Source organism: Opisthocomus hoazin, chromosome 19, assembly GCF_030867145.1.
Source record: "Opisthocomus hoazin isolate bOpiHoa1 chromosome 19, bOpiHoa1.hap1, whole genome shotgun sequence".
Lineage (NCBI taxonomy): Eukaryota > Metazoa > Chordata > Aves > Opisthocomiformes > Opisthocomidae > Opisthocomus > Opisthocomus hoazin.
The window spans coordinates 9538009-9553919 of NC_134432.1; the positions used below are offsets into that span (position 1 = coordinate 9538009).

The window sequence follows — 15911 nt, forward strand, 5'->3', positions numbered from 1 at the left end:
CAGTAGAGGGGAGCCGAGGAGGAGGGAAGGTGGGTGGCAGGAAACCCGAGGGGCTCACACCGCCAGGGCAGCCCGGCTCCAAACAACTCCCTGAGAACCTGCCCTCAGAGCCCACCCCATCGCCCTCATACCCAGCTTGAAGCACACCTACAGCCGCTGCCCATGGGCCCTGGGAAGCCAAGCCCAGCAGAGACATGCTCTGAAGACACCCAGAGAGACTGTCCACCCCCCTGTCCTCTGATGCCAACCACATCCCCTCCTAGACACAAATTTTGAGCTTCCCACTCAAAAGCTCGGTGAAACCCCCTTTAAATTGAGACATTTCCGTCTCAGTGTAAAGCATCCATCAACCAAACAAGAGAATACAGCAACGAAATGGCAGCTCGCCACTCACCACCCCTCCCAGGAACCCCCATTGTAGGACACGACCCTCGAGCACCGTTGGCTTTACAAGCCAGTCTGTGTGGTAGAGCACCACCGCAACGACATGGAGAACATCAGTACACAGCTCCACAACTGCCTCCCGGCTCCACGAGGTCCACCAGCACTTCGGGGGATTGATTTGTTTGGGTTTTTGCACGCTTGTGTTTCGCCCCCTTCCTTCTCCAACGCTGATCAAAGGCAGATCAGTTAAGGCAGCATCAAAAGTTCATGTCTCTCATGCTGGGGTCTCCTTCAAAGTTCGGTGGAACTGCTTAAGCCTTGACAAAAAAGGCTTGAAGTTTTGACATTTCAAAAATCATTTTCCAGAACACAACAGGATAAAACAGCTCAGAAGAAATATCTAACAAGGGGAAAGAACAAAGCACCCAAAAGGCAGCCAAAAGGGTTTGGCTTTTTTTTTTTCTCTCCCTATCTCTTTTTTTTTTTTTCCAAGGGAAGAGATCAAAAAATGTTTTTTTTGGAAGAATTTCTGTTTCTTCCTCCCTCTGCTCTTTTTGTCTTCTTTGGTCCATTCGCTGTATCTTCACCAACGAAACTCCCTTTCATCTAAAATTAGTTATTTTGTGTTGGAAGGCCACAGGAGGTCATAGTACAGGTTGTTATTAATGTATCCATCCCTATACTATCGCACAATTATAATCCTTTTACAGAATTTTTTTTAAACATTAGAGGAAGGATTATCCCTCTTGCTGCATTCTATAGGCACAAAGAACAACCCTATTTGATTTCTTTATAGACCTTTTTTTTTTCCTTGTTAAACTTGAAATAACATTTCCCCAAGAGACAACTCCTCCTCTATCTGCTCTTCACATTGATCAGCTCTTGCTCTCCTGTCCTGGTCCCAGCGAATGAAAACTTCTGCTTCTTAAATTTCTTTAAGGAAATGCAGAAGAGCCAACCAGCCATTGGATGTCCAGGACACACACGGACTGACGGCAGCAAGCAACCGGGCTTGATCGCACCCACAGACTAACACGGGGACAGTATCACACTAGCTTCAAATCCACAGTGTCCACTTCATCTTGGTTTTCAAGTGGTTTCTCTCTCGAACAAGATGAAACACCTTACCATAAAGTTATGATAGTGAGTTTTGAAAAAAAAACAAAGCCTGTAGACACGCTCTTCATTTACTCTTCCGTCAGCCAAAGTGCATGCAGTTCGTATCGCACGCAGGGCTTGCCTCCAGGATGTATCTTCAGCACACGATCTACTCGCACAGCCGTGGGCTGCTCACGCCAGCGCTCCCCAACCCGCTGACGACCAAACCCAGAGACCCCCGTCCCTTCGAAACGCTGTCAATCCTGCCAGAGCTTTCTCACCCTGGCAAAGCAGAAGCAAATTAGCGATACAAATCTGTATGTAATTACAGCTCAGACTAGAAGCATCTTTCTTGTGGGAGGAGCAGGGTTACATTTTAATTGTTAAATTGCACTTTCTTGATAATTCTGACAGACTCTTTCTTCGGGTTTTCTTGGCAGTCAGTTCTGATTTCGCCAGGGATGAACTTCTGACAGGCAATGTACAGATTTAACTTTATAAAGCAGGTGATGACATGGCCAACTTTTCCCAAACCCACATGAGATGGCAACTTCCCACCCCTGCCTTGTGGTCAAGCTCACGCAGCCACAATCTCTCCCATGGCGTTATTAGGCAATATAATTGCACAGGCGTTGGTAACAGCACATCTCCATCCCCAGTAGGCACTCGGGCCAGCAACCGGTGAGATGGAAATTAGACTCCTAAAGAAAAGCTTCTCCTTAATGCTCCGTATCTCCCAACTCCCACGCTCCAGCCTGGGGCTCTTTCTCTGTGATGCTCTCTAGATATTGGACAAGGGTTTGGGGAAATCCAGCCTAAATCTAATCACACCATGAAGCGTACGACGGATGAGTAAAGATAAGCTGTAAAAAACGTAAAGTGTGTGCGAATGGAGATTTTTCAGCCAGCACCAAGACTAAACGTCCTCCCGGGATGGTAGAAAACAGAATCAAGAGGCAGCACGTGCAAAGATAATGCGCCACGGCACCGAGGCGAGCTACCACCCACTCACTGAGAGATTGCACATCAGCAATGATACTTGTTGGGAGAATGATAAAGTCAAGTAGCACGTTCCTAGCTGTGAAGCCTCTGAATATCCTCGCTGCATTGCTGCATCATAGCTGCTGCAGGTATCCCATGAATTCTTGTTTGAAAGCAAGCATGGCCTAAGCCAGCTTCCCGTGACCGACCCACCACCACGCTGCAAGCAGGCAGGGTCTCATCCTGCAGATGCAGAAATCAGCGTCTGCATCTCTCTATCTAGGAAGGGAGCAGCTTAGCTGGTCAAAGACACTGTGCCTTACTGCACACTTCCCTTACCGTCCCTCCCAAATCAGGGGGTCGACGGCATTGGCAGAAGCTCCGCAGGCACTGGGAGACGTCACCTCCCCAGTGGTGGGTGCATCCTGCCTCTCTCACGATGAAGCAACGCCCAGCTCTGAACTGGGCTCTGTTGACACCATTCAATACCAACGCCATTTCCCCCGGCTTTGCTCTGACAAATCCTGCAAAGGTGAACGGAAGAGGCATTTTCCTTGCCTTGCAAACCGAGCTATCCCAGCAGCTCAGCACGCTTGTGGCAGGCACGTGGCCAGGGGAGACAGGCCAGCATGGGGAAGAGCCGAGCACAGGATCACAAGCCTGTCAAAGGCACGATAAAAACATGATGTACTTCAGCCTCCAGAATCTTATTAGTTCTTCATGCAAAGAGCGTTTGCGCCGTAAAACCGTCCTGGAATCCCTTTGATCCATGCTGATACAGTTTATAAATTGATGTTAATATTTAGAGTTCATGTCTGGTAACGCTGCAGTCATTTGCTCACATTTTCTTGCCAGCCAAACAGGCGCTGGAACAGGAGTGAGCTGTAATGCAGACACGGAGATGACCCGGTGATTAAGAGCTGATGGAATGACATGCAATCGGCAAAGCTGCCCCCAGACACGACCACTTTATCATATATACGCGGGGTCCGGGGCAGCCAGACCTGGCACCGAGTCTGCAACAGGAAAGTATTGCTTCTGCCGAGCCCCTGACCCAGGTCTCCAAACAGCAAAACAGGCACCTCTGCAGCAGAACGACTCCGGGACGAGAAGACAGCACAAGCAGAATCTGATTTCAAGCCAGCAAACTCCCTCTACTGATTTCAGATGGGACTGGTGGGTCTGGGACCAGGTGGAGAACACAGGGGACCCCTGTGGCAGCATCCCTCTGGAAGCTCAGAGAGCTCCCTTTGAGATCAGATCCCTTTCTCCACCTTTCTGGTATAAACCTGGGGTGCTTCCCATGCAAATCAATGAGCATCTCCAGCTTCTCCCGGCTGTAAAATGGAAGGGGGAGGCAGCTGGTCCCCCACCTCCTGCTGCTCATTTCCCTGCGACCGCATGCGCAGCACGTGCAGAGCACTAAAACAAGTGAGCGCCTGAGGACACAAACTAATGCCTGGTCACCTCTGAGGGCTGCAGAAGATTGAGCAGGAGATGTCAAAAGCAAACAATTTAAAGCAACACATTTAATTAAAACCAAAATGAGAAGTTGTTGCGAGTCCAACAATTGCAGTCTGCAGAGCTCCAGCAATCTTCGGGGAAAATTAACACTAACTGCTAATAGCAGCAACCAATTCCACTAGCATCTTGGAGGAAACAGTGATGGGCGCAAGGTAGGAAATAATCTTCAGATGAAACAATTACTGATCAGCTGCGTGAATCACAGAACATCATCGTTCAGACAGGCAGATGCACGAAGCTTAAAAGAAGAAATAAAAGAAGGCAAAAAGAGCTTCCTCCAAGTCTGCTGTCTTCTCAGACACCCAGAGCAGGCATGGTGGTGTTGGGCTGATGGTTGGACTTGATGATCTTAGAGGTCTTTTCCAACCTTAATGATTCTGTGATTCTGTTCTATGATTCAAACCCAAACCATGGTCTCGAGTGGCAACTCCACCTCCCCCCGGTCCCCTGGCTTTGCACGGGGTGGGGTTGGGTTTGCTTTCATCTCCCCACTGCTTTCAGGTCAATGTTCATCTTGGAGGCATTCATCCACATTTGCTGAAGCAGAGACATGGGCAGCTCGGAGCAGAGCCCACTGCAAGGACAGCACCGGGGCACACTGAGCCTCTGCTCCCGACCTCCATCAACCAGCCAGCCCACCGCTCAGCCAGGTTTCAGACCGAGGGGTTACCACATCTCCTCTGCACGCGTCTCAGGCGAGGAGGGGAGGAGGTTGCGAATGCCCTGGGATGTCTTTGAAGTGACAGAAACCTGCTTTATGCCCTTTACTACTTCTCCACTTAAAAAACAAAGCCCTACAAGCCCTTCCCTAAATGCAGCTCTTGCTTCCTTCTGTACACACTGGAGGATCTCACCTGCCTCTCCCACTGAAGTACCCAGATACAAACATCCACCCACACCATATATAACCTCTTCGCAGGCTGTAAAAATGGGAAGCTTTAATTGATGCTATATTTCAAACTGCTGTGCAGCAAGGACGTACTCCAGGCTGAGTCCTCCAGGGTATCTTTCTCCAGCCCTGCCTTCCCTGCAAGCTGCTCCCATTGCTGTATCTCTATTTTTTGAGTGATTACTTACAAGAAAGAAAAAAAAAAAATCCAACTATTGAATGTACAGAGCTGAGTGCCTCACGTATTCATAAGGGGTTTTACTGCTCAGATGGAGGGGTTCTCTTTCCTTTCTTCCTCCCTTTGACACTGGTAAAGGGTCCTCTAAATAATGCTTTGCATTTCCATATCCTCATAAAAGCCACCACGAGTCTTTCTATAAATCCCAGCCATCTCCAAAATCAGAACGATGCCTTCTGCTCAGCACGGGCAGAGGCTGCCCCGAGCTCAACACGATGCCCTGGAGGGAAGCAGCGACAGAAGGGAGGAGAGGATGCTGCTGCCGTCGCAGAGGTGAAGATTTAGAGAAGGAAAGAGAAGACTTTGAGGCACTGACCTGTTTCCCAGAGGCAGGAGGCCCCAGCCTGTCCCTGCCAGCCACGGCAGCAAGGAGCACGGCAGCTTCTGCCAGGCGTTTCTGGGTTTGGCCGCCCCATGAAACACAGGCAGAGCAGCTGTACAAACCAGGCAGTGATTTCTCAGAGGGGAGAGCAGCAGGGGGGGAACTCCATCAAATGAACAAAAGGAAGAAAACGAATCCAGAGTGAGAAATAAGTACGATGGAGACAGGCTGGTTATTAAAACTGCTGCCTGGAATATATTCTCCCAGTCTTTGCTGCCAGCTGGCTTCTAGTCCCAGTCCTTCCCCTCCCCATTCCCATCCTGCTACTCCAGTGGGCTCGGGAGCTTCCTTCTCCAATGCCATCACTTGCTGCAGAGGGGAAAGCTGCTTTGCTCCAAGGCTGGAGACATTTGGTGAGGCTTTTTCCCCCCCTCCTCCTCTTCCCAACTTGGCTTTGGCTCCTGGCACGCTGGAGCTGGCTGGCGTCTATTTAAACTTTCCTTCAAAGACGAGTTTTCATCTGCTAGGAGAGGGATTTCTTTCAGCCTCTGTCTTTGTTTGGCTTTTCCCACAGAGGTGTTGGTAGCTGCTCCGCTTTCAGCTTTTCCTTGGCTCCTGGCATCTATTGAAATATTGCATTTCAAACAGGAAAAAGAGGGCACCCTTCTCTCACATGGGAACATCTCCAGTGAACGCCCCATCCCCGCCTTACCACCATGCAAAATACAAGAGAGAACAGCTCCAGGAACCAGACTGCTCCCGTGCATGGCAGCGTTCACGGGACACGGCGTGCACCACCTGAGAGCTTGGTTTCAGGCTGATCAAAGCTCCCAGCCCAGGCCGGGCCAAAGACACCAGCTCTGCCGTGGCTTCGCTCACGTGGCGATGCCCACGCCAACCCCTTTTGCACCCCAGCAAAAAGCAGGTTTAAAGCCACCCAGGAGATAGCCAGGGAGGAGCAAGCGCCCTGTCTTCCATCGGTGTCAGACTCCGGGCGCCAAGCCTCTGCAAACTCTGCCAGCCACATGTTCCAGGGTATCATTAAAATTTCCCAACCCGTCTCAGTCCTCTGATGTCTTTAAATGTTTTACAATATTCTTCTGCCAGCTGGGTGCTGCTGTGGGATTTGTTATTATTCAAAAAGACGGGACAACTTTAAGAGCTTTTCTCTTCCCAGGCAAGGGACTCTGCCATCGCATAAAATGATGAGAGTTCAGTAAAACTGATCGCCACTGCAAAATGTCTTGGCTGCTTCTATGTGCAGAATTTGACTGTTTCTCATAAAAAATATTAAAAAAGTTTTCGCAGTTTGTAATTATATTTTACAGTTTCATTACAAAGCTCATTTTAATTCTTCTCCAAACCGTTTTTTCCAGTCCTCTTGCCACTTTCTCTTTAGAAAAGTCATTAAGTTGGGACTGGAGATCATCCCATTTCCCCCAGTTTCAAGGATATTAATCTGTTTTATTGGTATTTCATTGCCATTTCCATTCGAGTGTTCTCCGTATTTGCATAATTTGCATTGCCACCCTCTTCCCAGTGACAAGCACAGGCTCAGCTTTCCAATTTCATTCTACAGAGTCACATTGCATTTTGGTTTATTTTCTTTTTCGAGGACATGCTGTCTTCCCTGGGCCAGAATCGCAGGCTGGGAGCAGGATTCTGAGGTCCTGTCTCTACCACTGCCTTCCTGGGTGACCTTCAGCAAGTACCAAAACCAGCTGTGAACTCCCAGCCCGAGTCATGAACTGGCCAGTGCCCATCTCAAAGGGACACGAGTTAACACTGGAAAAACCTCATTTCCCAAGCACAAAAGGAGTTTCTGTTCTTCAGCCACTCACAGAACCACAGAATTATAGGATCATTAAGGTTGGAAAAGACCTGTAAGATCACCAAATCCAACCATTCGTCCCCACATCATCATGCCTGATAAACCACGTCCCCAAGTGCCACATCTACACATTTTTTGAACATGTCCAGGAATGGGGACTCCACCACTTCCTGGGCAGCCTGGTCCAATGCCTGACCACTCCTGCAGTCAAGAAAATTTTCCTCATATCCAACCTAAACCTCCCCTGATGCAACTTGAGGCCATTTCCTCTTGTCCTATCCCTAATTGCTTGGGAGAAGACACAAACACCCACCTCACTACAACCTCCTTTCAGGTAGCTGTGGAGAGCAATAAGGCATCCACTCAGCCTCCTCTTCTCCAGGCTAAACAACCCCAGTTACCTCAGCCACTCCTCATAAGACTTGTGCTCCAGATCAGTCATCAGCTTCGTTGCCCTTCTCAAAAAAAATATCTCGAAATAATAATCTGTGAAGACTTCAGAATATTTATGTGCAGCCTGGACGATCCTTATAGGCTTTTCCAAACAGGTCAAGGCGTAGACAAGTCCCTCGTTTCGAGTTATGCCTTCTTCATGTCTCCACTGATGTTCAGTTCCTTCAGTCTGAGACCACAGAGTAGAAGCTCTCCCCCTCCGCTCTTCAAGGACCAAGCTTTGAGTGCCGGGATAGCCCACGTACCCGAAGATAAGGTTGCAATTTCCAGAGTCAGCAGCTCCAGAAGCATCCTCAGGGATCAGAGCAGAGGCAGCCTCGCATGCCAGCATGGGGGCATCAACTTGCTGCAGCCAGCACCCATCCCATAAGCATCGTTAGGTGCAGACACAGAAGTGGGGTTAACGAGGCAGCGAGGGCCAGTGGTGGGGCTGGGGAGAGCACACTTTCTGTCGCTGTTGCAGTGCAGGTCATGTCCCATGAATGCACATCAAGGCCAAGAACAAACCACTCTTACCAGTGCTGAATCCTGCTTCAAACAAACTGCTGAGTCCCTCCCCACCACGGGGTGATGGTTTAAGCCCCTCTCCATCACCCCCTGTCACTGCCGTGCCACTGCACCTCCTTATCCATCTACCTCGCCCCAAAATATTAATCCCCCCCAAGAGCTGCCCTCCATCCCAGCCCCCAAAGTGGGGGGCTCCACAGGAGCTGGGTGTGCCGGGACACCCCAGCAACACACCGGCTCCGTGCAGCATGTTCCTGGCAGAGAAGTGCCCCCCTCCACACGCCCCAGGCAGCGAGACAAGCGCAGGAGCTGAGGAATTGGAACCGACTGAGTAATGGGTCCCGTCTGCTGGAAGAAAATGAAATTTGCCCTCGTGTTACCAAAAACTTGCACTCAACACTCACTGCACATTATAAAGAAAAGGTCAGTGAAACACAACAAACGCGAGGGGCCCAGTTGGAGAAAGCAATAAACAGTGACAGCAGCCCTCGTCTAATTTTTCAAAGCATCTCTGGCTTTGCTCAAATCGTAGTGATTTCCCTCTGCACTGCTGCAAGGGGCTGGGATGAGCAGCTTTGCTGCTGCAGGACAGGAGGACGTCTGTCTGTGCAGGCTCCCGGGGCTCGGCAGCGAGTTCAGAGGAAAGCAGGAAGATCCGTCAGACACGATTAGTATTAACAATCAGCAAAAAAGACGCGACTGAGAAGATTTTGGTCTCAGATGTGCTCTGCTCCTCTGGGAAGGGGGATCCCTGCAGCCCAACGCAGCCAGGGCAATTCCCAAAGAAAGGGACCCCCATGTCCCTAGCTCACCCAGTGGGACAGCAGGGTCCGAGTCCCCGGAGGGTCTTACCGTCCGCGATGAAGTGCTCAGGTACGTGAAGCGTCACCTTGACGGTCAGCGGGCAGGAGAGCTGGGAGCCGCACACCACGGCCAGGACGCAGGAGCTGACGGCAATCAGGGTCAGCGCCGTCTTGTTGACGGGGCTCTTCATCGAACCTGGAAGGCAGAGAGAGCGGTGGGTGGGTGGCCAAAAACCAAAGCGGTACCAGAGGCTTGCTTGGCCTCCCCGCTTCCCTGCGTGGGTGCAGGAGAGCCCCAGCCCTAGGAAGGGCAGGCATTGAACAGAAAGACGTCATCTTAGTAGCAATGGAAGAGCTCCTGAGGCCTGCAAACCCCATCATTCCCCTCACGCCGTGTCTGGCTGGGTTTTTAACATTTGTGTTGTTTCACTCACTGAGTTACATCCGTCCTGGGGACTATAATTTCCTAGAGGAGGGAGAAAACCTGCTTAGAGCCCTGTACAGACCCTCTCCCTGGGAACCCGTCATCCCCGGAGTCGTTCACCACCCCTGCCAGGCTCCCCCAGCGAAGCCGCCGTCACTTTTCATCAGCCTTGGTTTATTTGGCAAACCTAGTCAAGTCACAAAAAAATAATCAAGCCAAATCTGAGGGCTGCCTGGACCGTGGCATCATTTGCTTTCCCTTAACACCAGGAGAAATCTACACCTGTAGATGTTCTGTAGCACAAATGCCTGTTAATTATTTACACAAATATATATAAATATTCAGTCATCACAGGGGGACTACACAGAACAACAAAGCGACCTACAGAGCCAGCCGCTTTTGACAGGCAGGAGTTATTACAAAACAAGTTTTATTTTGTCAGGTGCAGAAGCTCACGGCATCTCCCACGAAGCAGCTCTGTATTTTCTGACACGTGAAAGCCAGCCACCGACGCAGGCACGCAGCCCGCCCGGTCCCCGCACGGCACGGGGGTCACTCTCCGATTACCACCTCGCATCTCGAAGGCCACGTGGCTGGCAGCAGGGCTAAGGGATGCCTGCACTGAGGAACAATCCCGTGAGGCTGGGGGGATCCCATCGCCCCATGGCTCTGCTCAGACCCACACACTTGGCCAGGCTTGGTTCGTGGCTTCTATTTTATCTTGATTTTTTTGAAGTATTAGGTAAAAGCCAACAAGTCAACGAGGAGCTCGAACATCTGCTGATCTAGAGAAGCCAGCAGCAGCTAGAAACCCACCGGGAAACCCTCATGGAGCAACGTGGTGTTAAGATGACAGCATCACTGTCAACTACAGTGGGGTGGGACAGAGCAACCCCCAGACTCCAGAGGGTAGGCTGTGAATTGGGCTAATAGAGTCATCGGGAGAGACGTGGCTGCCCCAGAAGAGAACAATGCTCTAGTTCAGTGCACGCCAGCAAACCCATGTGCCCAGCCGAGACACACTCCACTGATGGAGATCACCAGGAGAAACTGTCCTCAGGCCACCACTACCCCCTCAGCAAGTCCCCACTGCCCGAGAAGGGAGCAGCCCTGGACACCACAGCTTGGGGCACCACTGGTGCCTGCCTGCCCAGTCCCCCTGGAGTGGAGGGCTGCCCCACCGCTGCTCCGACTGCACCGCATCCCCCACGGCCACAGAGTCCAACACCTTGCACCCATGCTCCGCTTTCACAGAATCACAGAGCCATTAAGGTTGGAAAAGACCTCTAAGATCATCAAGTTCAATTGTCAGCACCACCATGACTGCTAACCCATGTCCCCAAGTGCCACATCTACACATTTTTTGAACCCCTCCAGGGATGGGGACTCCACCACTCTCCTGGGCAGCCTGGTCCACTGTTTTTATTGCTCGAAGCTAACAACGGACGCCTCACGGAGCAGCCGGTTCCCTTGTCTGGCACTTGGGACAACAATTACAACCCACTTGGGGAGCACGGCAATGCCAAGGAGAGCACACAGCCCGGCAGTTAACCCCAGCCGCTGCTCACTCTACTACGGTGCGGCTGAGATGACGGAGCTCCTGGCAGACCTGACCGTGTCCCTGCTCAGGATTCAGGTGAGGATACTCACTTATTTTTGGAAACCAATCCAGCCTCTCCCACTTTGCTCCCCAGACTTCACCATCTCATCAGCAAAGCAAGATTTAAAAAAGCATCGGTTTGAAAATTGAACTGGAAATACATCCAGCAAGTTAGCACTTGCACATGCTATAATTTGACCGAAGCCGCTGTCAGAGATGCTGGTGCCAGGGCAGGGATCTTGTGCTCGGGCTGAGCCCGTGGCAGCACCTGCATTTTCCAGGCAGGGCAGCAGGCTCCAGCAAAGCATCCCCTGCAGCAGGATGGAGCCGGCACAGCGGATGCTCCGACCAGCGTCTGCAGGACAGGAGAAGTGGCTGATCTGCCGGAAAATACCCCATCCTTGCGACCAACAGGAGTACACAGATTGATTACTTATGAAGCACCTTTTACTTTCCTTATGCATGCATCGTCTAAACAGCCTTCCCACCCCTACTTCACAGCTTCATCGCCAAACTCCTGCCCCCTTCACCTTGCAATTCCCCTTTTTTTCTTCCCAATCTTTAGTCATATCATCAGCATAAGTTAGCACCTCCTTGGGAGGCAAACTCGTCCTCTCGCTGGGCATACTGTGCCTGCCACAAACCCTGCGTTTGCTTGGAGTTACTACATGAATGCAAAAAAGAAAAAAGAGGAGGGAAAAAAAAAAGAAAAAAAAAAGAAGGAAAAAAGCCTCCATCAGGATAATTGGACACAGCCAAGTATACAATAAACCAGAGAACACTGGATTTTACCATTATAAATCACCTTTCAATTCAGGGTCTTAAAGCGCTTTGCAAATATTAAATCACAAATCCCTTATGAGTTAGACGAGTATTATCCCCTTTTCACGAAGAGCTGGAGGACTTCAGATCTGGGAACTCCCCCCTCCATCGGTCCATGTGGCTTCTTCTTTCCCCATGACTAAAAGGAGAGCAGCACAGGAGCTTGAAATAGCAAAAAGCCCATTACAGCTCAGTGAGTTTGAGCTTCGCTGCCCACAGAAAGGGACAATGTGCTACAAGTCTCCTATAACTACCTTCCCCGCTCCCCTGCCTCCCGCTCCCCGCTCGTTTCCATCACGGAGCTAATTATTGACCTCTAGAACTGCCTGACGCTGGCCTTGACCAACTGAACCAAAACAAAGGGTCTTCTGCTTGAGCAGAAGTTGGATTTCCAGCTCAGCTCTTTATTGCTCATGGTCAGTTTGCTGCCCGGTTTGATAGGAGGCTGTGGAAAAAGCAGATCCTTCTCTTGTTCTTTAAAGAGAGGGACGTGGCTCCCATTCTCTATCCCATCGCCTGTTCTTCAGACCACGGATGCTCCAGCAGAAGCACTCCTGTGCTGCAGTTAAACACCCATGTGGAGATAAACAGCTTCATGCCAGGCCTCTAAAACCACAAAAAAAAGTCACCTTAGCAAGCCACTGCTAACCACACCAACCTCAATGGGTTCACCTCAATGGGCTCACCTCAATGGGCTCATCAGCCTCACCAGGCTTGATGCTCCTGTTCAACAAGATAGACAAAATGACCCATTCCTTCTCTGGGTGTCCAAACCAGCTCTGTAACTTGGGCGGCAGCAGCAGAAATCACAAGTCTCTACCTGGGAGAAGCCTGCTCTTTCCCTGCTCTCCTTGTCATCTCTCTTCCAGCTTCCAGGGAGGTGTTTAAAGTGCAGATTTGTAAACCCAGGTCCACCGGACAGGCTGGTTTCGATATCGTTTATCAAGAGGAGAAAGCTTGCAGGGGGATGCAAGACCTTCATGGATGGCTGATGGGACTCAGGAGCCCTGAGAGCTCCAGCACCCAACGCAAGTCTTCGTTTGTGTCTTGTGGGATCCAAAAAGCCCAAGAAAAAGGTGGCGACCAGGCGCGGCTGAGACCAAACTCACTCTCCAAATTCCCCTGCCCTAATAATTCCTGGAAGGACCTCTCTGTACTCCTAATTCACCATGTTTCTGTTGCATTTTGGATGGTTGCAGCAGAGTGAGCAGGTGCCCGAGCACTCAACAGGGCTGTTTTAGGGGGAAAGCGATGGCCCACGGGTGCTCCCAGAGGAGGCAAACCCAGGGATCCTGCACCCGAGCAATGGGCAGAGCAGCAGGCAGGACACACGATGAGGATGAAGAAGAAATTACTTCTTCCCCCATGGGGAGAAATAACCTCTCTTCCCAACCTGCAAGAGCAAAGGAGAGAGAAGTAGAAAGGAAAGGCAAACAGCTCCAGTTTAGGGCAGAGTCATGCCTGAGATGCTTCCTGCTAGTGATCCAATTAATGGCAGCTTAATTAGACTGGAAGACAAGAGGAGCAGCCAGGACTCTGCTCACAGGGGCTCCTGCCACCACCACATTTCCCACCCAGGATTTTTTCCCCTTTAACACCGGTGCCAATTAGCCCGGCTCCGGTCTCCGTGCGAAGATGCGGGTCCCTCTGCAGACAGCTCAGAAACAGCTTGCAAAGCACCACGTTCCCCTGAAGATTTTGCACCTGCTGCAAGATGAAGATAAATGCAAAGCCACTGGTGTAAACACTCCGCAAACAGCCCCTCCAAACGCACCGTGTCTCCTTTGAAATATCATTTCCTTGTGCAGTTAATTACTCGCTGCCTTGTACACTTTCCCTTGCCCACCTAAAGGACAACGGGGGGAAAAAAATCCAACTAAACTCTGAGCTCATTTCTTTTTCATATTAGCAGTGCTGCCTAAATTTAAGGAGAAGAAAAAAAAAAAAGGTATGTTCACAACACATATGGGTTTACGAACAACACAAATATCCCGTGCTCTTGGTAATATGATGTTTCTAAATCAGGCTCATAAATACATGCTTGGGAGATTAGTCTATAAAAAAAATAAACTTTAATTACCCCATCTTTATCAGCACACAGCCCATGGTGTTAGCCATATGTGGGTGTTAAACGCCAAGTGCTTTGCAATCTTCCCCACCCCCCCGGAGGTAATAGCATAATACAGAACATTTCCTGGCTACTCGGATATTAAAATGTATTGCTACCACCCGAGGAAGACGGGGACGGGGAAACCGAGCGGGAGAACAGCGAGTGCCTGGACTGCTTAGCAACGCGCGGCGCAGCCGCCAGCGCCCGGCCGCCGTGCCGTGCCGCATGCAGAATCGCCCGGCGCGGGGCGAGGGGCTCCTCCGGCACCCCCGGGGAGCAGCGAGCCCGCCGCACCCCGTCTCGCATCCCCGGCATCCCCGCGCATGCCGCTGCTGCTGGCACGGCAGAGGAGCTGGGCGCTCCTAATGATCCTTCTTTATGTCCCAGCAGAGGCTCATTAATGCGGTACAGCGGCGTTTCCAGGACACCCTCACACACAGAAACATCTCAAGGTGTTTTACAAGTAGGAGATCATGTCGAATCAAATCAAACGCCAATTAAGATGAGCAGCGGTGCTGGCAGGCGGCTCTCGCCATGGAGCACCCCTGCGCCGGGGACCAGCACTGCCCATCTGCCCTCCCTGCCCCTCGCCACGGCCTCCCATGGCAGGATGGTCCCTCTTTCTCCAGCACACCAGACACGCAGGATGGGGTGGGATGGGACATCCTGCTCTCAGCCAGACACAGCTCTCCTGCACCACGGTCCCCACCAAGCCTTCCTGGACCCCCCTGCCCCAGAGCCGCCTCTCTCAGCAGCGGATGGACGTCGATGCAATGAACCTGAGCCGCGGGGTGGGAGCACGAGCAGGAGTCTCACTGCACACCCTCTCTACAACGCCCGGCCTCAGCCTCTCCTCCAGCGTGCACCTTCTCCATCGCCGCCTCGGACGAATCCCGAGAGAAGGTGCTCACACCCACAGTCTGGATCTGGGTCAGGGCTTGGGCACGGGGCTGTCCCCAGCCTCATGCCCAGAGCCAGCAGGACAGGGATCGGCCCTGAAGTGCCGGCTTCACTCCCCCCATCCCGGGGAGACCCCTCTCACCTCCAAGCAGGCAGGGAGGGCACACACGAGAAGGGACAGGGCAGGAAGCGAGGAGGACGGGCGGCTGCGTTGTGCAGCAGAAGGGCGAGATCAGACACTTCTGGATTTATAGAGGATTTGATCTTGTTAAGCGCACACTGAATCAGATTAATGCCATTAACATCTATGAATTACCCACTAGCAATCAGCCGAGGCGTCCTCTGGTACGGCACGGGGGGCTGCGGACAAGGCAGCCCTGCGGCGAGGGTCAGGGAGAGGAGGGTGCCGGGGGGTGGCACGGTCACCGGCCTGGCTGCCGGAGCCCCTGGCAAGGTCACAGATTCGGCAGCTGAGCTCTGGTGAGCGCCGCAGCCGGCACCGCTCGCCCCGGCGAGCTCTCACGCTCCTCCAGCCTTGGCTCTTTACGTGCTCCTGGAGTTTTAATGCCTCGTGTACTGAATAAATGTATTTACGTCCTATTTATACAGCTGCCGGTGGTGCTCCCCCTTTGCTCTAAAGCACCGCGCCTGCAGCTCGCAGGGAGACGCCGCCAGCAAATTTCAGTCATGAGGAGGAGGAGGAGGAAGGGAGGAAGCAGAGGGAAAGGAAAAGCCCCGAAGGCTGGGCGAGGAAGAGGCAGCGGAGGGAAGGGGGGAAACGGAGAAGATGGAGGCGGCGCAGGTGGACATGCCAGTCTTTGCTGGCCCACCAACTCCATCACCACCGGGGTCACCACCTCCAGCCCCGTCACCACCTCCAGCTCCATCACCGCAGGCAGGTTCTCCTGGCCTCGTGTCTTCAACCTCCCCCAGCACAGCAAAGGGGGAAGAATCTGTGCAAACCCAATTTGCCCTCCTGGCTCTGCTACATTTCCTGGATTTTTCTGGGCACGGACAATTAAAAT

At 51.8% G+C, this 15911-nt stretch overlaps 1 protein-coding gene across 1 annotated transcript in view; it reads right to left on the reverse strand.

The window, feature by feature from the left end:
• The window catches only part of ASTN2 (astrotactin 2), a 360893-nt gene that overhangs the window by 218613 nt on the left and 126369 nt on the right, over nucleotides 1-15911 (reverse strand). Inside the window, exon 6 of the mRNA XM_075439778.1 lies at nucleotides 9080-9226. Within this exon, the coding sequence (XP_075295893.1) occupies nucleotides 9080-9226 (147 nt within the window). The remainder of the gene's footprint in view (nucleotides 1-9079; nucleotides 9227-15911) is intronic.